Source organism: Opisthocomus hoazin, chromosome 13 (genome assembly GCF_030867145.1).
Source record: "Opisthocomus hoazin isolate bOpiHoa1 chromosome 13, bOpiHoa1.hap1, whole genome shotgun sequence".
In the NCBI taxonomy this organism is placed as follows: Eukaryota; Metazoa; Chordata; class Aves; order Opisthocomiformes; family Opisthocomidae; genus Opisthocomus; species Opisthocomus hoazin.
The window spans coordinates 23,690,752-23,714,437 of NC_134426.1; the positions used below are offsets into that span (position 1 = coordinate 23,690,752).

The 23,686-nt window shown below is 40.0% G+C and overlaps 1 protein-coding gene across 3 annotated transcripts in view; it reads left to right on the plus strand.

Annotated features, from left to right (window-relative positions):
- Positions 1 to 8,775: 8,775 nt before the first annotated feature.
- TMEM132D (transmembrane protein 132D) overlaps positions 8,776 to 23,686 on the plus strand; it is a 278,578-nt gene continuing 263,667 nt past the window's right edge. The window contains exon 1 of one of the 3 annotated variants that reach the window (XM_009932514.2): positions 8,776 to 9,168. In XM_009932514.2, the coding sequence (XP_009930816.1) occupies positions 9,090 to 9,168 (79 nt within the window). In that variant the 5' untranslated portion in view covers positions 8,776 to 9,089. Of the gene's footprint in view, positions 9,169 to 9,714; positions 9,785 to 23,686 lie in introns of those variants that run through there. The other 2 variants (XM_075434923.1, XM_075434922.1) reach the window with 2 other exon arrangements.

The following is a 23,686-nucleotide window of genomic DNA, read 5'->3' on the forward strand; positions in this document are numbered from 1 at the left end:
TGCTTTGCCTGTTCTCTATCAGCCAGCCTCCATGGCAGGACTGTTTCTCCTATGATACACCAGAGTGCAGTATCAACTCAGTTCAGTGTATTTAAAAGTTTACATTCCCTTTTCCTGGTAGAAACTGACAGAGAAAATCAAACTTTCACTTGCTCCGTATGGGTTTAAGTAGGCCCTTGGAGTGGCTGTGCAGCTTTTATTCACAAAACAAATGTAACAGCCAACAAACTTGTGCCACTTCTGGGGGCTGGGGACTGCTAATTAGAATGGCAGTGTTGTCAGACTCAATGCCAGCAACTCCTTTCAGGTGGAATTTTAACCATCGTAAGGTAGTTCCTGATAAACCTGGTTTAGCATCAAGCTTCTTGTTAATCTCCTGAAGCATGTTATTCTCTCCCTTTACTTTTTCTTTCAATTTTGCTACTGCAAATTCATTGCAGGTTCTAATCCCTCAGCTTTCCGATTTTGCATGTAATTTTATATCTCTTTAACAGAATCTTGTTTTCAAAGTTGTTTTTTGCTACACATTCATGGAGCTACTGTAATTTTCCACTCCCCAATTTCCTTCTCCAGCAGCTTCAACCGCAAGGACAGCCAATATTTATAGTGAGAAGGTTAAAATATTCTAGATTTCTTCAGTTGCTTCCTCCCATTTACTGACTCTGCAGTTTCAATATCAGATCTACTATAATGTGGAAGCTGTTTAGAATATACTATAAGGGCTTCCTACCATATGCTCTCCCATCTGTGATAAGAATGAGAGTTTTGGGAAAAAAAGGCAAATATTTCAGTGCGTGACTGTAGTTGAACTGTGTGCAATATCTGCCTGCTTTAAGGAAGTCTCGAAAAGTAAAGATGTGTATTATACCTGTCATGAATTCTTCTACCTCCTGTTTATTCCACATTGCTGATCAAGCATGTTCTTTGCAAAAAAAAAAAAGTATGGTTGTGAGGCCTAGGGAATTAGCGAAACTGAACACATCTTAAGAACTGGAACTCAGTAAGCAGTTTGCAGTCAATTGATTGGAAATGGCTTTTAGGCCGTTAATGGTGACTGACGCTTTGGAGAGGGGGGTATACCTTTGTGAAAGATTAACCACGTTAAACTTAAATGCAAGTGTCAGTATAATTTCTTTCAGATTTTCTGCAAGACCTGCCCATGCTGGTTATGTCTGATATTTCTAATTGAAGTGAGACTAGAGCAGGAAGAAGTGTGTAGGTCTGTACTATGTCTTAAAGACTCACCCCCCCCCCACCCCCCCGCAAACAAAAAAACCCCACAGAAGAAGGGGAAAAGAGGAACTGTTTAATTTTAAATCTTACAGGATTCTGTATTACAAAGATTTTTCCTCCTAATGTATTTCTTATTCCTATCTCTTATTGTACCAAAAGAATGAAATTAGCAAAACTAGATTGGGTGTTAAAAGGTATACTTGCTTATACAGAGGTGAATTCAAACCTACTCTATAACTACTGTTTGCTACACTTATTTTAATCTTCCATTCATAAATAGTTTATAAAAAGCCAATAACTTAGGAAACTCTAATAGCATTACAACACGGATATAATACTAAAAATTGTAATAAGCACTGCATAACAGATAACAGACCCCATCATACATAACAATGGTTTATCCTTCATTAAAAAATCTGTTACTTATACTTTATAGATCAAGTCTTAATATACAGTGTGATCTAAAATATGTAGAATTCAGTATGCGGACTAAAGTATTTCAGAAAAACATTGCCAATATTTTGTGCAACAACAGTTTTTCAATAGCCAATACAGATCCAGGAAGGGAAATAGATATTTTATGTATCCTTCAGAACAGCATTCGCTTAGCTAATTTAAGTAATCCCATTCTTTTTGAAACCATGTTAAGCAATATAGTCAGTCAGCTTGCTTCAAGGGACTCTATTCTTTCATAGGTATGAATAGGAAATTTTAGGAACTGGAAGTTCTACTTCTTGTTCTAATGCCTTTGTTTTACTGTTTCCTCATCTTCGCACATCTGTCTGTCATTTATTTCTGTAGATGCCAATTCTTGTTTAATTTTATAGGAGAAAATAAGTTGCGCCTCCTCTAGTGAGTCTGAGATGTATCAAGCCTCAGGAACTCAAGGTAGCACTAGGGGTCACCAGCACTCCATCGGTAGCAAGCAGCCGGTGGAAAACGTGGTTGGTTTTTGTCGTAGGAACAAGCCTATTTTGCGACGAAGTTTAGTAAGATTTGTACTGCCAAACAGGCAACTGTACTAAGGTCTAATGTATACACACAAGGAGACACCATATGTGTTTACAAAGATATGTTTATGAAAGATCACAAAGTACTCAGAGCTGCAATTCTTTGTGTATTTGAGTTTCTCATTCCTTCTAAATTCTTGGGCTGTATTGTGTTTCTTTGTGTATTTCATACTAACCTACAGTCAGCCTATAAATTACTGTACCCATATGTCACTGGGTCTTGGAAAACCACATACCTTTTAAATCTAACTCACAGTAATCAGTATGTGACACTAATAAACACTGTACCTGAGGGTTTTTGCAGGACGGGGTTCCTGGATTCTGAGAGATGTTTGATGCAGAACATGAACTGGTTCTCAAAAAAAATTTCTAATCACTGAAGATCTGGCTCCTACTCACAGTATTGTGTTACAAAAATACAAGTAGTGTATTTAATGACCCTTGTACTAAAAAATGTCAGTTGATTAAGCATAGAAGTTGCATTTTTTTTAATCCTGTTTAATAAAACAGCTGTAGTTTCAGTATTTTTTCCATTAAATTTCAAGGTTTAAATGATTAATTTAAAAACCTCTGTAGATAGTAAATCACTGTCTGTAGTAACTTATTAATTAAATACGGAAAAAGTATTGGTATGGAATTCAGCAGGGAAGATGGATCTTTTTTTTTTGTATATACCACATGCCATATTCCAGTTAGAATTTTTTTATTGTCTATGTGAAGATAATGACATTTTTATAAAGCACATAATTTATTTCTGGTTCATGTTGAAAACGCCATAGGTTTTTCAGGGATGACAGCAGAGTCCTGTTCCTTCTCAAACCAAACACCACCAGCGTATAGTGAAGGTCAGAATTTGTTGGCTGCAGAGTGGGTAGGGAGGGTTGTGGGTACTGGTTCTGCATGTGAGGTGTAGTTAGGCTGTGGAGATCCTCTCCCTGTGAACCAAGAAGTTATGTCCAAAGTTAGCATCGGTTCAAGAGAAGATCTATAACAGGAAAATTTGTTGAGAATTTCTAAAGACACAGAGAACACCTCTGGCTCAGGTACTGAAGGCTGAGAGAGCATTCAAGGGAATTATTGTGTATTCTGGCCTTATTTTTACTTTCTACCCTATGCAACTGCTTTTGGCCACTATGGGAGATGGCATGGCAGGCTACGCAGACTTTTAATCTGTCCTATTCCTGGGATCATTTTCAGCTGATATAAACAAAGATATGAAGAAAATAAAAAAGGAAGCTGGCGATGCCTGCAGGGAAACATTTTTGTCATGTCCATAGTAATTTTAGATGGCTTTGCCCTCTTTGCTTGTAAGGCATTGTGTCAACTTGTCTTTAGTTGCATCTCAGAACAGTCACAGCACTCTATTTTGTTATTTGATGTCATCTGCTCCTAAAAACCACTGTCAGTTTCCTAATTACACTGCTGAGAATGTCATCAGATTTCAGACTGGACACTGTTGCATTTTAATGCTTGCACACATTCCAGGCATTTAGATCACTTCACCTGTTGTAACTTGGCAAGTACTGGTACTAATGCATAGCACTTCACTGCTATGGAGGCTTGAGATCAACCCAACCAGGAAGAAGGAATTTTGTTTGTACCTATTAATTTTCTATGGATATATATTTTTTTTCTTCCTATTGTGATTTTTTTTCTTTTCTGATGTGCACACATGCTGGTTAACTTGAATAAAAGCTCAATAAATAAACTAGCCTCTGTATCTTACAAGATTTGGTCCATATAAATCACTGCACTTTTATTGTACTGTGAGTAAAGTATCTTGCAGCCAAAGCAGCATTTAAAATCCTGCCATGAGGTGAATCAGGTTAATATGTTAGTTCATTAATTCAAATAAAAAGTTCTGTTAGATACAAGTTTTGTCTATTAGAGTGCTGCTGATTTGGCTGATAACAGCATAGCTGTGTTGCGATAAGGTCCTTTGTGATTTTTAGAACTCATTTTGAACTAAGCTATTTCTGAGTTTTCATTGGAAACCAGTAAAGGAGAGTGAAAACTCTGACTGACATCATCTACTTTTTCAGCTATTGTGAACTGACAGCAAGCCCAGCAACATAAAGTAGCCTGATAGGAATACTATTCACCACTAAGGTTAGCGTTTGATCATTAAAGAGATAGGCACTCCGAGGGGTATTACCATTGACAGTAGAACTACAAGCTGTCAGATAGATTTGTATTTCAGCCTGGTGAAGATTTTGAACTGAATCTGCTTTCCTCATACAGCAGAAGCATTTGAAGTAAAGTAATTTTATTTTTTATTTTCTCATGTGGTATGAATGAACAGAGGAGAATTATTTTTAAACAAATTAATGAAGTTTTAATGCTTCATCCTGTTGTCACCAAAACAAAAATCGAAGTGCTAGTTAATGTCAAAAAAGATCCAGAAATTAAATTGAAGAGTGTGACTCAGTTTGGTCTTTACGGCATCTCCTATTATCTCATTCTGATTTTCATATTATTTATGTGGGAGCATCACAAAAGACTTGAGCTGCTGACTGTGACTCAGCTGGCCAAGATGTAGTGTACACATGCAACAGAAAGAAGTCCCTTCCCCAAAGATTCTGTGTTACCCAAAAAGAGAGAAAAGACTGCAGATAGACATGATGAAGAAACGAGTGATAGAAACGTAAGTGGAACAACTTACATTTTGCCTTATGAATGGCAGTCACAGTACAACTGCTGCTTCATGACTGCTAAATGTTTTGAAGGTAACACATTAAATTGTATAAAATTGCTAGGAGGTCAAACTGATTCTGCTGACTCCTTTTCATCTTCTGAATCTATAATTCTAATTGCTCCTTATTTTGGATGTTGTGCAGTAACAAACCCAGATAATCCATTTCAGTGCACTCTGTGCAATACTCAAGCAATGTAGGGGGGAGGGGGGAAATAGGAGTAAAAATCTGTTTTTTCTGAAAATAAGTAGTAAAGTATGCACTGACTTCAGCAGCACCAGGATTTTTCTATCAGAGTTTAATTGGAAGAGAAAATTTTTTTTTGAGAAATAATGTGTAACTGCTCTGTTTAAAAAACAAAATAATATGCCCTGCTGTTCCAGGTCTGTGGGAACTGAGAGAAAATTATTAGAATACAATTGGCTTTTGAAATGAATTATTTGCTTTCAGATCACTGGACACATTCAGTATTTCCACATCTTCTTTTGTATCTGTACACATATATATATATGTGTGTGTGTGGAATATTTGGCAGAGGAACATTTTTGCTAGTCCAGCTGGTTACAGCCTTTTCTCTAGTCTGCTGTTCTTTGATGTGTCAATAGGGCTTCTCCCAGACCTGCACTTCTAGCCTGTCAGTGAGGGAACATTACTGTCTCAAAAAAAGAAAAAAACCCTCAAAAATGTGAATTGATAAACTGATTAGAAGGATTAGCAATTTTAATTACATAAAGCAGATTGTGTATAATCAGTTGATATATCACATTGAAGATGCAACAGGAAGTCTTGGAGTAACAATGGATTTTCTCATTATCTTGTTGGATGCAGATTAATCAGTTTTCTACCCTTACAGTCAGCCATGGGTTATGGGGATGCAGGTCTCTTCATTCTTTCTTGTGTTTTCCTAGAGTCAGTTATTCCTTCACAATTACTTGTGCTAATTACCCAGAAATGATTAGGCCTCCTTGCCAAGATAACATATTGCTAATAAAACAGGAAGATGTTTTCTTATTACTGAGTAGTACAAATTGCTGTGATTTTTCCAAGAGCGGTGTCTAGGAAAGGTTTTCATCACAGAAGTATTAGACGGCCACGCTAGAGGTGGCACAGTCAAAGTGTTGTCACGCGCACTCATAGGAAGAAACCAGAATTGGGACACCCGATCTCAGAGCGAAATTTGGCGAGCGGCCTAACCTTCAGCTGCCACTTCGGCAAAATAGCCACCGAAGCAAAGTGAAGATGGCTCTGTGCAAAGCACCCCCAGGAAAGGGGTCCACTTACTCATTTCTGAAGGGACTGGAGCCAAGAGGGTATTTGTGAGTCTGCTTTGAGAAGACTTGAGCCCCAAAACTGCTTAATAGGGATAACATGGTAGTGGAAGAGGATGATGTTGACAAGATATTATGTGTCCATTACTACCTACTAAAAGTAAAATGTCTGCAGAGCGCTTTTGAGCGAAAAGGGTATTGATGCATGAAATTTAATAATTAGTTACTGACCTTTCAGGATGATTTTTAAAAATACTAAGGAAAAAATAATAGTCTAGATTAAAGTTTTTTGCATTCACAAGACCAAATTTGGAAATTAACCTGGTCAGTGAGTAACATCATTTTGGGCCTGGATAAAGGATCCCAGGTTCCCTATTTTCCATGTTTTTGCTGGAAGATTAAATAAGTGCTTCCAACTCTGCTGTTTCAACAATGATGTTGCAAAATATTAGAAGAGGGGAAACAACCTAATCATGTGAATATAACAGGACTGGCATTAAAACTCCCTCTCACTCTGCAGTTCTGTAACTGCTTTTGCTGTTCTGTCGTTTGGTCTAGTTACCCCTGAATGACTGGAAGGCAGTAAAACTACATACGAAACATCTTCAAATGTTGCACAAAATAACAAAAAGCAAAAGCCAGGTACTGGCTTTTTATGAAACTGTAAAAGTGAAGAGAAGAGAATCCGGTTTTGTTTTGTGGGTTTTTTTTGTGAGGTTTCTTTTGGTTTTGTTTCGGTTTTTATTTCTTAAAACAAAGTTGTTAACAAAACCCCTCACACCTGTGCCTGGAGAGAATGCTCGTCCCTCCTTGCACTCTTCCTGCTATTTGTAGCCTGTAGGAAGCCCCTCCTTATCCACCAGAATACAGATTAACCAGTACATCGAGTTGGCATGTTCTGCCCTGCTACTGAATGAAGTGGGACATTGACTTCCTTCTCCCCACCATGGTGGTTTTATCTTGTATAGAGTGTATTGAAATAATTCTCCTATGTTGGACAATACTGTGAGGTTTTGGCCACAACATACTATATATCGTGTCGATATGATTTTTTATTCTTCTTTCAGAGAGTGGATGTTCTGAGTAATACATTTATGTTTCAGACATAATGCCAGCTCTAGAGGTATGCTTCATTTTGGGTCTGGGGAACCTCTCTGGGACTGGTAATGCTTCTAAAATTGCTATGAACTTCTAAAATGAATTCACAACACCACAAAAAATACATTGCGTGGCTGATCATGTATTTCTCAGTGTTGGCAAACAGAAAGTGTATGGTTTCAAAGTTTATTTTGATAGACCTGGTTTAAAGCTTCAGCATTGTGGATGTTTTTATTGCTCCCAAACATATACCCTTTGAAGGAAGGAACAAAGTGACTAGAAGTTCTTGTAGCTACCTTTTTCTTTTAAGTTTGGGCTGTGGTAAATTGCATTTTGCTGCCGTTCTGTTTTCCAAGGATAATATAAATCTCATTATTAAGCTTGACTGAAGGGTTGGGTTAGCAGAATGGTTCCACCATTGATACCTTGTGTGATGGAAAATCTGAGGTCGGTTGTTTTTCCCCAGCACTTTTGAACACCACGTAGACCAAATACAGGCGCCTTCCCTGCTGTGCTTGCAGTGTGTGTTAAGTGTTTTGCTACAGGGTTCTTCACATCGCTTCCCTGCTCGCTTGGCCCGGGGCTGTTCAGCGGCGCGGGCAGAGCTGCGCCCGCCGTGGACCGGGACGAGGGAAGCAGCCGAGGGCTCGCCGCTGTTCGGGCTGTGCCGGCCCGGGGCACCGCCGCGGCGGGGGCTGCGCGGCCTCCCCGGCTGCCGCTCTCCCTCCGGCAGCGGGCTGGGGGGGAGGCTGGCCGTGCCCCCCCGGGCACGGAGCGGCTGCGACCCCCGGCGCCACCGCGGCGGGCCCCGAGCTGCAGCGGTGCTGGCCTCCGCCGGGGCCGGGCCAGGCAGCCCCGCCCCACCCCGCTCCGCTCCGCCCCGCGCCCCGCTGCCCGGGGATTGGGGCTGCCGGCTGCCCGGAGCCGGGCGGGGCTTGGGCCGCGCACGTATTTATTTATTTGTTTCCCTCCTCTTTTTTTGTTATTTTTCGCCACCTCCCGGCTGAGATCTGCGTCCGCCCGTGCCAGCGGCCGCGGCGCGCCCAGGATGGGCCGGGGCCGGAGGAGGCGGGCGGGCGGGCGGCCTGGGGCCGGACAGCGCCCGCTGGGGCCGCAGCTCCCCGCCGGCCGCGGCCGCTGCGCCCGCCGGCCCCGGGAGCAGTGAGCGCGGCTCTGGAGATGCCCTGCGGGGGGAGCCGCGCTTGCAGAAAGTCGAACAACTCAATGAGGAAACTGAGAACTTAAAAAAAAAAAAAAATATATATATATATATCTATATAAGAAAAAGAGGGAGAGCGCAACAACCCAACCCCCGCTTGCGCGGCTGATGGTTCCTGCGCTGATCAGCATCACCTAAAGGAAAACTTTGGCGGGGCCGTGCCCGCGCCCCGGGATGCGGGCGCCGGCTCTGTGAGGCGCGGGCGGGCGGGGGTTTGCCCGCGGGGCGGGGTGGCGGGGGGGGGGCGTGGAGCCCCGCAGCCCCTGGCCCGGCCGGCTCGGGGCTGGGGGGCTGCTCACCTGCCTTGGGACTGAGGTTTAACCAGAACTGTTCCCTGTTTGTTTACTGAGGGGAGAGGGTGTTTCTGTCACGGCATCATCTGCTTGGAAGCAAGGAGGGAGGAAAGGGGGAGGGTTAAAGCCGAAGAAGTAAGTGCTCGCTCCGAAGGAAATGCCTTTTGCGCTCTCCAGATGACCTTTTCTGAAAATGCATCCTCTCCAGCTGACTGATTTTTGTTTTGACTACAAAGTGCGTGAAACTGAGCCCTAACTTCTCCACGAACCCTAGGATGTGCACTTCTGGGATTAGCAATATGGGGCATCTGCTGTCACCTCTCCTCCTGAGCCTGGCAGCAGTTTTTTCCAAAGGTAAGGCTCAATCTCTTCTGTCGGTTTCACTGCATCTTGTTTCTTGTCTGTTTTGCATACACAGCCTCTGGTACCCTCTCTCTGTAGTGCCTTGAATGTTGATACCCGCAATTCCCGACTGAAAGACTTGGGGGGAGCCATGTGCCAGTCAAAAACAAAGATATCGTGGTGGGAAATCCTTAGTGGCAGGATTTTTTTTTTTCTGGTCGACTATGAGAAACAGTCTGCCCATTTACTGAGGCATTCGTTACCTGCCTGTTGTACTTTTGATCGTGTAGTACATGCTGGTGATGAGTTTAGCTGGTAACTCATCTTTGGATTACGAAGGGTTTGTTATCTGGAAATTTGGAATTTTCAGAGGTACAAGCTATTGCATTTAGCTGCCCCACCATTACCTGCTGTGTAATTTTTCAAATTACAGATCCTGTATCTCAGACTGGCTGGCAACGTTGTACCAGACCCGAGAAATACGTATTTATTGAAACGTTTAAAAGCTTTGACGAGAGCCTGAACCAGGTGTCTGCTATTCTGCATGCTGAACAGAGTTTGAATCTCCTGACAGCATGACTTCAGATGACTCCGTGACAGCTTCTTGTAGCCCTCGAGTGTGTTTACAGTAAGAATCACGAAAACAAGCATGTAGTCAAAGCACACATTTTCGTGTGCATTTGAATCCTCCTTTGAACTTAAAGTTTTCGTTGGTGGTCTCAGCCAAAAACGAATACTTTTTTGCAGTTCTTAATTTAGATGATTCTGAGCATTGCTGTGGAATATAAATTAGGAGAAACGCACATTTCAACTGAGAAGACATTGTGCATCAACAGCTATATTTTGGCAGGAAAACAAAATCAGATTTCACACGTGGTTAGTCTTCAGAGAGGAATAATATCATAAGCATTTAATCTATGATTTTGTAAACGTACTGATAAAGAGTTCTCCTTATAAGCATCACTATTTAAAAAAGACATTAGTTGTTCTTAACACCTTTCTACACTTCCAGATATCAGCACTTTTCTTTTTTAAGTGAGTTATTTTTACTAATTACTTTGTACTCGGGACTGAACTTACTGACAAAAGGCAAAATACGCAGCTATATATTTCTGTGATGATTCCCTGTGTCAATTTCACTTCTCCTCCTTCTTTTCTTAGAACAGGTTAAGAAAGGAACAAAATTATAAGTCTCCTCAAATGTTACCTAAATACAGTGCCTACATAAGTATAGTTTTAAAGTTGCAATTGGAAATGCATTAGCAGCAGGGAATGGAGGTCTGAGTCTTTTCAAAAGATTGCTTCCTTCACATTGCACACCAGTAGCTTTTGATTTCCCAGCCAGGTTGTAAATTATGCATTTTAGTATGAGCAATATCAGTACTTTGGATAGGCTAACAATGCAATGAGAAAATGAACTTTTTCATTTCCCATTTTTTCTTGTGTTTCAGTTTGCAGCCTTAGCACTGTATTAACATAGTGTTTGACTGAAATGGCAGCTTTTTCCAAGATCGGAGTGTAAGTGCCATTGGAGTCCTATGGAGTAAAGTGTTTATTTTATTGCCAGCTCAGCAATTATAACATTCATGTACGATTTTATTCTTAAATGGTACTTACATCTCCTTTGAAAAATAAACATAGGCAGAAAAGTTAATCTTCGAAAGGAGGTCTCTTAGGTGGGGAAAAAAAATGCTGTAAAAACTGAGGAGTGAGATTCTTCTGTGTTGTGATTGTGAAGTCTCGTTAAATCTGTTCTGTCTTTGAAACCAGATACACAAGATCCCATTAGAATTACTGGTATTGTCTGTTCTATTTATTTTGCACTTCAGATATTTGATATACTACTGTGTGATTGCTGGGACTCTTTGCTGTTTAGTAATACAGATATCTATCTTTAATATAATTGTCTATGTCCATACTTGCTTACGGACTCCATCTGTACTACTATGCCTTAATACACTCTGAAAAGACCAGAGCGTTCCAGAGATTTACAATATAAACTTGACAGTGTAAAAGGTTGATTCTCCCCCTGCCCCGTAAGAAGATGAAAACCAAAAAGATAATCAGACTTGATTACTACTACAGGGCATGATTCCCTGATGCCTTTCTGTTACTAATAGAAAAACCTCATTTATGATATGATGACAAAGTTTTCCTGAAGAGATACAAAATCTCTTAACATGCAACAGCAATCAGCTTTCTATTGTGTAGAAGTCTGTTGCTGATTACTCAGAACCATGGCAACGCACCTTTTTACTGCACAGTTTCCAAATCTTTCAGGTAATAATGTTGAAGGCTTCAGAATACTAGTGTGGTTTTGCTTTGCTTTTATCTTGTAAATGCAGAAAATAACTCCAGCCTGAGAAATGAAATGTTGTTTTCAATAGTGAGCTTCATGTTCTTATTGGAACAATTTGTCACCAATGATGTAATCCATGTGTTTTAATATATTGTCAGTCCAATTACATATATGTGTGTACACACACACACATATATATAGGCAAAGGGCAGAAATTATAAGGCTGTGTAACTGTAGTTATGGTGGCAATTGTATTTCACAGCTTTGTCTTCAACTCAGGGTTTTCTTGAGTCAGTCCTAGGAACCAATGGTTACCATCAGTCAGCTGGGCATTTTGCTATTTGGTATCAACTATGGAAAAAATTCTTAACTAAAAATAACCAAGTCCAGTTGACATTAACGAAAACACAAGCTAATACAGCAGGCACAGTAATGTGGGCATTTTGTTCCCTTGTTTAAGGGGACAACCTCTCATTAACTTCATTGGAGTAGAATAAAAACTTTAGTACTTTACTAGAACACCAGGTTCCATGCTTGGCTTAGGTCTGTAATGAAATGAGCATCATCTGTAAGATACTAAGCAGTTTTAGGATGTATATTGTCAGACTTAAGACTGAGGAGCCTTTTACATTATGAAAGTATGTTGTCAGACAAAAAAGTTCATTTAATTAATTTCAAATTTCAGGTCTAAGTTAACAGTAACAAAACAAGTAAATATTTTAGTGATGTTTTCTGCCTGCATTCTGTTGAGCATTCTGTGTTCTTCTCTGTCATCCTGGGCTGAAATCTCTCCACAAGTTGCTTTCTGGTGAGATCTTGGGCCACGTAGCTGCTGTTTTGATTTTCTTTTTCTCTTGGTTTTTATAAATGTGGAGGCTTGGCAACTGTATTAGGCAGGATTACCTTGTGTACCTCTAAGAGTGTTCCCCACAGGCTGCAGATGTGGATAGTAGGTTTGCAGTGGTGCCAATCTCCTGTATAGGAAAGGTGTGTGTGTTGGGGGGGAATCTCCCAGAAAGCAAACCTCCAAACACTTAGTTTTGGTTACATTATGGGAGAGAAGTATCTGGATATTTGGATATAAATTGCCTCTGTTTCCTTTGGAATAATCCATGTTACAGTATTCTTTAAACCCTTTTGATTTCTGCTCAATCTTAGACTGTAGGCTATTTTTTTCTCCTTACGGACAAACACTGTCTTGGCTTTCTCTATGCAATTTTACTGACTCCATAATGATAATTGGTATCAGAATATGTCATTCTGTCTGCAATAGTTGCTGAAATACTTCACTGGTGAGTTCAGCAGATTATATCTTTGTGGATTGTGGGTGTACGGGAAGCCACTTTCCTTCACTTTGATCTTGCTTGTGCATCCACTGGCCTCAGTGAGAGTAGTGGTGTACGAAGAACTACACAGCTGAGCTTGTTAGGTTCCATCTTCCAGAAAGCTGCGGGCTGTTTCTGAAGGTCTTTATGCACAGAACTTCCACTGGTGTTGAAGTGCACTGTGGATTTAATATGAATATAAACATGGAGAGTGAAAAGCTGAGGAGTGCAGCAGCCTGTGTTTCAGTACTACTTACTTTCGAGTTCACTACTGTGGAACACTGGTAGTGTATTAGTAATGGAAAATAGTGCTGTATGTGGGATTAAAATTGAAGATTATTTTATTTAAGTAGTAAGTGCTTTTCTTCTCCCCCACCTTCTTGGTGATGACTAGGCGGGAGTTGAGGGTTGAATTTCAGTTCATGTTGACAGATTTTGATTGTAATGGTGAGGGACACACGCTTTTTCTCAGAGTATCAGTGCTGATGTTACTTGTGGACAGACTCCTCGCAGGCATCAGTTGCTCTAGCTGTGCAATTGGGATGTGTAGAGAATTTACTGCGTGCTGATTTCAGATGACCACCACTTAGAAGATACAAGGGTGGTCAGTGGGAGTTTTTCTTGTAAGCTTTGCCTGTGTGGAGAAACCCAAAAAGTTTTCTTAAAAACCCAAAAGATAAAGGAAATCTTTCTAGCTTAAGGTTCAGACTGTTCCCATAAAACCAAAGTTTTTGTACTTTGTCCCAGCTGCTTTCAACTTGCGATTGTTTGAGACATTGTACAAGGGAAGGGGAAACTAAGTTGCAGCTTTTTGTTTATATTGTGTTTGTTGCCACTCTGTACTTCTGGGAGAAGCCCCATTCTGATCCCTTTTCTTTGCGTAAAAATAATAACTTCAGACTAAACAAAAAAAGTCTACAGCTAGACCCATGTTTTATTTGTCAGCTGCAATACTGGCTTAATGTGATTTGGTTTCTAATATTTCCCTGTAATGTTCTCAGTTTTAACTTCTGTCTTTTCTTTTATTATTTCCCTAGGACTGGCAGTCTCTGTGACACCATCCAATGTTTTAGATATTAATAAAAGCAGCTTTATTCAATAAAGATCAGTTTTATTTAATAAAAGAAAGAATCAAAAGATAACCTGATTTTTTCATGCTGCATTCTCATTAAATCAGCCTCCTGAGGTTGTTGTGGATGCCAAGTCTAGTGGCAGTCTATCACGGGTCCTAGGATACATAAACATGACTCTAGACAGATTGATTGCAGAGAAGGTGAAGAGGGAGCTGAGATTCATCGCAGGTTTAGTTTATAAAGTGTTACATTAAATTATTTGATTTTCACCAGTCTTTGTAATATTGCCTGCTGCATTATTAATGGCAGTTCAAAATGAAGTGGATTTAAGTAGTTCAGAGACATTTAGATAACACTAATTATTATGAGCAGATTTAAAGTACATATTTGAGGATGTTAGACTACTTTACCCTCCTCCATGGGGGGAAAATTAACTGTGGAATGAGGATTGGCTTCTTCATGTCCTTGATTTCTTCCTTCATTGCATGGACTTAACTCCAGTGTGAGGTGTTAGTGTGATGGCTGCACAGAGCTGATGGATTGAAAGTCTTCACCCTCCAAAGAGGTACAGCCTAGGTAGTATCTATGCAAGCTTCCACTTTCTACTTCAGAAGTGTGGCTTAAACTTGACCTAGAGGATGATAAAACTTCTAGCTCTGTGATATAAGGTATTATATCCATCTATTGTTCCAGAGCCCATTGCAGTCAGTATATGGAGTTTCATTGCCTTTAGCACGCTTTAATTCACTGTAGACAGAGTTTTCTCGAGTGGTATTTTTCAGCCTGTGGCCCACACATCAGCGGTGATTCATAGAACATCTGAGCAGTGTTGTGAAACCAGTACCAGAAACCTTATGCATACACGCTAGGAAAAAAACAAGAAGAGGAAACAGAAGTAACAAGGACGCTTTCAGAGTTTGTCCCAATTTGCGTTTGACTGTAAACAAGGACCTTTGTGACAATACTGTGTAAGAAGGTCTGCATTTCTTTCAAAAGGTTAGATGGCTCTTGTCCTCAAAAGGGTTGACAAAAAGTACTGCAGTGAGACCAACTATGGTAACTTAAACTATTTGTCTGAACTGTGTGGTAGTGCCTAGGGAGTTCATACAGAATCATTGATGGTGTGAGTGTTTCTAATGCACTACAGTACAGGTTCACTTAAGTCAACATGGAGTAGTGGGTCAGTGAAGCAATGTAGGAGTGGTCTGCCACATAGGGTCAATTAATGTCCTAAAAGGCTTTCGCTGTACTCACAGAGGGGTTTAGTTTGTTTTCACACCCTCACTCTTGTGTGGTGTTTTTTTGTTTTGTTTTGGTTTTTTTTTTGTTTGTTGTTTTTTTTGTCAAGGTTTCCAGAAAGGTTTCTGGAGGGATTTTTCTGTGTTGCAGACGATTGTCTCCCTGAAAGTTGCTCAGCAAGATGCATACATTTTTATTTCTTGTACAGACCATGTAGAAATGGTTGGTAGTGGATGCATCTACGCTGATGCCACATTTCCCCAAATTTATGAAATAGTCCCACAGGCCCATCTAGCTCTGTTTTTAAAGTTACTTTGAATTGATTTGGTTTGTTTAGTTATATGGGTTTTTATTTGTAAATAAAGACTTTTGTCACAATGCTGTGTCAGATGGTCTGGATAAGGTGTTCCAGAAATTTGCTATGGGAATGGTTAGTAACCATTTTCCAGCCTTAATTATTCAATACCATTTTATACTCATTTGCTTTTCTGCTAATGGTGTCTTTTAATCTTAATAGCTCCTTGATAGAATGCAATGGGCCTCATTAGTTTGCAGTTTTGCAGCTAGAGCAAGCAAAATAAAACCACATGTAAAAATGACCATGTAGACTGTTAGACATGAGAAGAGGGATGGGTATCGAATAACATAGATCCTATAAAAAGAGCAAAATAAATGAGTTAGCTAGCTATGTAGAAAAAAGTAGCAGGGGTAATAATAATGAGCATGCCAAGAGGAAGTATGGAAAGATGTCAACACACTCTTTATTCTCGGTGTATACAACTTTATAAGATAGACTAAGGAGCAACAGAAGTGTCCTCTCTAGCTGAACCCGCGTGTTCTACAGCACACCTTTTGATCTATCTGCTTTTAAGGTAGGCAGGCTGTTGAGCAGGCAGTCCGCAGACCTCTTGCTGAGGAATAAGATGGATGTCCAGATATTCATACAGATGAGGCTGCGCATCTTGCATGCTAAAAAAATCCTCCAGGTTAGACAGTTTAATCTCATCTAATGCTAAATAATCTCAGAACCTTGAATTTTGTTGGCCCTCAACATCACTTATTTGCTTTTTATTTATATTTTTGAAAGTGTACATTTTGTCTTCAGTACATATTATGTAAATTCATTGTACAAGAGGAGGAATCCAAAGTTGGCAGAGATAACTAGCCATTAGTGCCTTCGAATACTAATCCAATCCATAACGTGAGAAGGAGACAATACCACTTAGTCTTCAATCTCACTTATCAAAGATCCTGGATTATCTCATAATTGTATCCTCCATTTTCTAGTGAGCCATAGCGACTCATTCCATTTGTCTTCAAGCAAAGAAAATAGTGGTGATTTGCATGTGCCTACAGTTGGAATATCTGTATTTATCCTTCAGAGTTTTGCATCTCTGTCTTAATGTCTTGCTTGGTTAATTCTTATTTGGTAGTACACATTGGGTAGTTTTCTTGCCTATGCATGGCAAATTCCCCCATTTAACTTCCCACATTGCTCTTGGCTATATAGGGTGTATTGTCAGGTTTTCCTGGTGTGAAGGAGGTCTTGATGTTGTTTCAGTGTATTGTGTTTTGATCTACTGTTGAAGGAACTATTCAGATCTGACAAAACTTCCCAGTGTAATAAACGTGTAAACCTGCCGTGTATCAGCAGTTACCCTCCTGTCATCTTTAGCACACTTTCAAAAATAAAAATAGGACCTAGCTTGCTTGGGTTCACAAGCATGTAAAGAAGGATATCGTTATATGATCAACAATATGGGACTTGGGGCAGAAATGAGCAATCCTCATTCTGCCCGGGGAGGAATGAGGTGCATACACACTCTAAGTTCATCACCCTGTTTTGTTACTCTGTAAGCAGCACACGATGAATGCTTTTAGAGTTTTCACTAATCTGTCCCACTTACACTGATTTTCACTGTGTCTGTTCTGTTTTGGATCTATTTAACTTGGATCATAGGATCTGTTTAACTCAGCTGCTTTGTTAGCTGTCAGGCTCGCCTACAGAATTAGACTCATGAAAACACTAGAAAAACTTTGCCTACCTGCTGTAGAAGAGAATGGAAAAGGAACATATGCAAAAGGAGTGTCTCATGATCTATTATTGTGGTAGTGCACATCCAATATATGACTAATAGAAATTTATCTTCTAGACTGTAGTGGCGAGGCCGCTACTTACAGATGTTTCTGATGAGCTTCTTTGTACCCCTTCTTAAAAATCCTGCCAAAATGCCAACTGCTCAGCAATCCTGTAAATCAGGGTGTGAAAAGATGGGGATCCAAAAATTAGTGGACACTTTTCAAATCTTATTTTAGTCTTTCACTGTTGTGATATCCATCTTAATGACAAAGATTAAGAGACTGTACCTTCAGTGAATAGCAATAAAAGCAATGTATTGCTTTTTAAAGCTTGATATGATGCTCTCCATAGATCTTCCCTTGTTTACTCAGGGTTTTTCAGTTAAGGTTCTCTTATTCCACATCCTTTTCCATGTTATTGGGCCAACAGTTGTAAGGCTATCATGACTTTAGCTGTGCTCTGCTCTCTCCTTTGTGGTTGACTGTGTCCCCTGCAGCAGTTATCTGATAAGAGATGATTTCTTGCATACTGAACACTTGTGCACGGTAGGGTTCTGTTATGTACTTCTGACTCTTTGACACCATCTGCCCACTAAAGTGGTTTTAATGGGTTTCCACTGAGCCAGCCCGTACTACAGCCCTGACAGCATGCTCTGTATTTTTTAAAATAAACAAAATCTCTTCAGGAAAGCTATCCATGAACGTTGGCTTCTCCAACAAAATTGAAGATTACATGCTGTTTGATATTTTGCGGAGACTTGAAAAGTCTTTAAAATAGACTTTAAAATAGGAAAATGACCGATAGCTTGGCATGGTCTTCTAATAGTACTAGTTTATTTTTTTAAATGACCTTGTAAAGAATTATTTCCCATCAGATATTATTATCCTTTTACAGAAATGCAGTCATTTTACTTTGTTGGAGTTCTCTTCTTTATGAAAGCTGAGGAATGTAGTGATTCACAATGGTGATTTAGAAGTCAGGGTACCCATTTGCTTTCTGTAACATTTGGAAAATAGTTCTCTGTTTTCCTTTTCCCTTTTAAAGTCTTTTGTCTACTCAGAATGCAAGTTGTTAAGAGCAGGACCTGTTTTACTTGCTGTTTATATAGTATCTGCCCCTCTTCTCAGATGAGAATGTACATCTTGCCACATTAAAACAATTAATTAGTAGTGGCTGAATTAGAAATTGGAATATGTCGTTCTGGTTGTCATGATCGCTGGACAACATGAACAACTCAGGGGCCTGTAACAATACACAAGAAGAGTAGGGTAAGGGAAAAAAATAGAGATATAAGGAAAGCACCTGTATGATTAAAAAATTCTAAGAGCATAAGTAGATCCCATCCCATGATGTTACAAATAATAAGCTAGCTAAACCTTTTCAAACAGCAACAAGATAAAGGGATCGTAAAAAGCTTATAAAAAGGTGTCATAACAATGTTCTTATATTCCTTTCTGTTATAATCCATGTTACTACACTATGAAAGAAAAGATTTTGAATATGTGCATCAATAATGCAGCAAATCACTTACAATGAAAAACTGTTTTTTTTGGCAGATGGTACAGATCTTAGAAATATTTAATTCATTCTCTGCCCCTTTCAAGTCTTTGGGGTTTATTTTAAGCTCCTTCACGTTAGTAAGTTGCAAACATAGTGGGTAGCGGTGGTGATGAGATGGACAAGTGAGAGAAAGTGTTGGCTACTCTCTTCTATTATGATGGGACATTACAATTGAAACAGTCAAAATAAATGGATTCTTCTGAGCTTCCAAGCTGACTTGATAAGAACATGCAGAGAATCAGACACAATCCTGTTCTTTAGTCTCCAATTTTTTTTTTTCTAAATTACATGGCATTTCATCTTCAGCTGAGATGGAGGTTTCCATCTGAAGCATTGGGGTTTTTTTGTCTTCTCGATATAGTCTTGGTTTGTAGATCTGTGTAGGGAGCCTAGTACAAGATATTCGAACCTCTATTTCTAGCTGCCCATTTAGTTGAGAATAACTGTTGCTGAGGTCTTCGAGAAAAACAATCTCCCATGGTGCTGTGGCATATTGAGCGAATAGACCGCGAGGCTAAGGCAGCTTTTCAGTATATTCTGAGATATGCAATGCCTTCAGATAAAAGAACCATTCACAACAGTCATTAGCCTTGGAATCTTTTGAGCAATAAAGGCATTTAGCATTTTTAACCTGTAGAATATGCACATGGTGGTACTGTTTGTGATAAAATTGGCAAGATCCCTTCTTTGCAGCTGAAGAAACAGACGGTTCCATCATCATTTAATAAATGGCCAACAGCAGAGCTGTGCATATGAAGTTTCAAATTATGTGAATCTTTTTTTCTTACATTTTTCTGGCTAGTTTGGTTGAAAGCTTGTGGACTATCTTAGCAATACTGCATCCAAGTGCAGGTTTCCTTTATGTTCTCATGCTTGCGTCCTTGTACATTTCTTTGGACTTGCTGTCTGCTGAAATCACCCAGCTTCTCAAGGTCCAGAATTCAGACTGAATTTAGTGGATCTAATTTCAGTTTATAAAAAATACAAAGCAAGTACCACTATGAATTCCCTTGAGAATTAAAATGGTATTTCTCAAATGCTATCCAGCAGGCCGATATTTTGAGTGGTATCTCAGTGCTGCTTTCTCTTTGCTTTTGTTAATGCTTCATTGTTTTAATGGATGAAATGCTAACTAAGGTAAATACTTAAGATCTGTAATCCTTACAGTTGTTTGCAGCTGCTGTTACCTTCCCCTCCCCCCCCCCCTTTGTCCTACCACTGGGGCAATCCCAAGCACAAATACAGGCTGGGCAGAGAATGTTTTGAGAGCAGTCCTGAGGAAAAGGACTCTGGGGGTTCTGGTTGATGAGAAGCTCAGCATGACCCAGCAATATGTACTCACAGCCCAGAAGCACAACCGTGCCCTGGGCTGCATCCCCAGCAGTGTGGACAGCAGGGCAAGGGAGGAGATTCTGCCCCTCCGCTCTGGTGAGACCCCCCAGGAGTCCTGTGTTCATCTCTGGAGCCCTGGGCACAGGACAGACATGGACCTGTGGAAGTGGGTCCAGAGGAGGCCACAATGATCCAAGGGCTGGAACCCCTCTGCTGTGAGGAAAGGCTCAGAAAGTTGGGACTGTTCTCCCTGGGAAGAGAAGGCTCCAGGAAGACCTTACTGCTGCCTTTCAGCACCTAAAGGGGCGTGCCAGAGAGCTGGAGAGGGATTTTTTTACAAGGGCCTGTGGGGATAGGATAAGTGGTAATGGCTCTAAACTGAAAGAGGGTAGGTTTAGCAGAGATAGAAGAAAGAAATTCTTTACTATGAAGGTGGGGAGGCCCTGGCACAGGTTGCCCAGAGAAGTCATGGATGCCCCCTCCCTGGCAGTGTTCAAGGCCAGGCTGGATGGGGCTTCAAGCAGCCTGGTCTGGTGGAAGGTGTCCCTGCCTGTGGCACGGGGGTGGAACTAGGTGGTCATTAAGGTCCCTTCCAACCCAAACCATGCTATGATAACTTTGTATATCACTGTAAATATTCCCTGCTGTTTCTACTGCAGTAGTTTAAAATACATATATTGACATCAGCTGTGTGTCTTTTGCCTTTTTATTTAGACTCTTCAATATATCAGAGTAATGGTACAATAATCACTGTTGAAGCATTTATTTGTTTGTTTTCTTTCTATTTCTGTGCAGTCATATGCTCCTTTCATTCTTTCGTCTATTCCTATCGGAATTATGTGTGCAGTTTGGATCAGACCCTAAAAAAAAGACAAATGCTTGTAAGTGCAGAATACTATATATAGCAGACCTTTGTTACAGTATTTACAGTCTTGATGTTTAGAATGTCTTCGTATGCATTACAGGTTCTCATCAAATGATCAAATTGCATTAATAATAATAAAAAGGATGGTTCATGAGGAGATTCTTATCAACTGTTCTCTTTTCAGAACCTTCAGAAAAGAACGAATTTGGCAGCATATTTGCAGTGCTAACAAATCTGGGCTTTGGCAGTCTAAATCAGGAACAGTGAATTAAAAACTGAAGGTCTCTCACAGAGATGTCCTGGTAGTAACTGCCTCTAGGTGCACGGGCGAGCGTTCACAGACTTTGGATTATTTTAGCTGTTGCAGTAGGTGAGAGGATAATTGCTCAGGTAATTAGCTCTGTCAAACCTTAAGTCTTTATGGCCTAGAACTTCCATCTGGAAGATTGCTGGGAGACAGAGAACATCAAGGGACGATATAAAATTCCCCTCAAAAAGCAAAGAGAGCATTGCAGGATGATAGTTGGTGTAACAGGACTTTTCTAGTGTTTCAGTTTGTACTGTGAAGTGCTAAAGCCCATGATTTTTTTGCTAATAAGTACATTGTCATTTGTGTTTTCAACCTGAGAATAGTAGCTATCCTGGTCTTCATATCTCTGGTGACGCTGCACCATTCCCTCAGCCTCTTGGATATGATCTTGACTTGTTGCAGCTGTTTGCTGCCAGTTTGATCAATATGTCAGAGAAACTATGCATTCTCATACTTGTTTTATCTTCTGACAGACAGGCACTATCAAAATCTCATCTAGAGCCTATGGAATTATTGTAGCAGTTTCAGTTATGTTTTATGCTTCTTTGACATCTATCTTAGGAATAGCTGATCTATTGCAATTGTCCTGGTCTAAATCAGACTGGTCCTTTGCAAATGCTGCCTTCCACTACCTCTTCATTTTCTTTTCCAATAAATGCTTCTCTCAGGTGCTCAGTAAGTGAGTTCCTCCATAGTTCTTGCACTTCCTCGTCTGCTTAATTATAGGTCAGTGCCATTACCGCTTTCCTTCTAATTGGATGTCCAAGTCTTGTTTTTAGCACTGAGGTGAACAGAAAGAATCATGGAGAAAAATAGACTGTGCAATCCTAGATTTTGAGACGACATTGAACTTGTAGTACTGGTCTATAGGAGTTATCAGAAAATAATTGGAAATCTAGCCTGGGAGCCCAGAAAATTAAGATTGAGGGCAAGCAAGAAGAAATTTATGAAAGTTGGAAGACAAGAAGAAGCAATGAAGATCAAACTCTGTATTCTGTTCTGTGCTGCTACTCCTCTGCAGAGTAAGAGCCAATAGTGAAGAGTTGGATTGTGAAGACTGCTTAATAAAGAAAATCAGAATATCTGCTTCCTGTGCTCGGTGGCCTGCTTTGGGCAGATAGTATCGGCACAGACAATGCCCATCACCAGAACGGTCGCAAGAGGTCTAATGTCTTCAGACTCCCTCACAGATGCCTGTGGGGCACGTTACACATGTATTTGACCTTATCCAGTAAAACTGGTGTGTTACAGAACTGCAAAATTGCCCTCACATTAGTTAAAGCAGGTTGAACTAAGAGAACACAATCCCTTCTACACAAAATGGCCAGGGGTCGGAGCTGTTTTTCTGAGGTGGCTCCCAAAACTCCTGTAAGTGCTTCTTGCAGATATATTCTGGCTAAAGAACTTAGCTGATACAGGGCAATGGCGAACTGGGCATCTACCATGCAGTTTAATACTGAAAAACTGAAAAAGAATCTTTGCTCTCTTCAGCAAAACAAGAGAAATGTTCTGGAGTTTTTAAATCAGTGGAACATAATTCATGGGAGACAACTGAAATTTTAACTTTAGTTTCAGACTAAAACAAATATTGAACTGTTATAATTTTTCATGGACTAAATAAATCTTCATTTTGCCTATGATAAATTCAAGTCACAAACAGTCAAGATAAATTTTATTTTTTTTTTGCTTGTTTTCATAATAATGTCATGTGAAATTGTTTGTACTTTATTTTACCCACCTGAAAGGAAAACTGAAATAACTGGTGCTCATTACTTCTTTATATTCAGTGCTTGAAAATAACTCCTTTTGGTTTTGCAGTAAAATATTTTCTAATTCATGCAAGTTTTGTAATTCTCACCAGTTATAAAGGGTTTTTCTCATTCTTTGCTTAATGGAAGATCTCACTCTTTGCAAATGCCCTCGGTGTCCTTCCTTGACCTGCTGGAAAAAGGTGATATTGAAAAGTTTTTTTACTTCCTTCTCAACTGAAGTAGGTAGCACAACTCTCGCAATGGAACTTGCCTTCTGCCCTGGACAAGTAGTCATCAAATGTGCTGGTAACAGAGAAATGATGCATTGTGTGGTACTATAGATACCATGCAACTTCAGAGAAAGAAATAATGAAATGACATACCATTTTATATTGCAATGAAAACTGTGCTAAGTGCTGTGGAAACACAGCAAGGAACAGTAAGTCTTTGGAGTCAAGGTCTAGCTTTACAGGAGAAATGTGCACACTTTTTACAATTTGGTTGTGGAAAATGGCTAAGACACAGCTTTCCTGGAAATTAAAAAAATGTGTTTTGCAGGTATAGTGCTAGCACAGTAGTTGAACAGTGGTCTTTTCCTGTATTTTTGGGTGCTGAATTTTGTTCACTTAAATCTAGACTATGAGCAGTCAGAAGAAAATTTGTAATCACTCTTCACTAGACTGAATCTGATCTGAA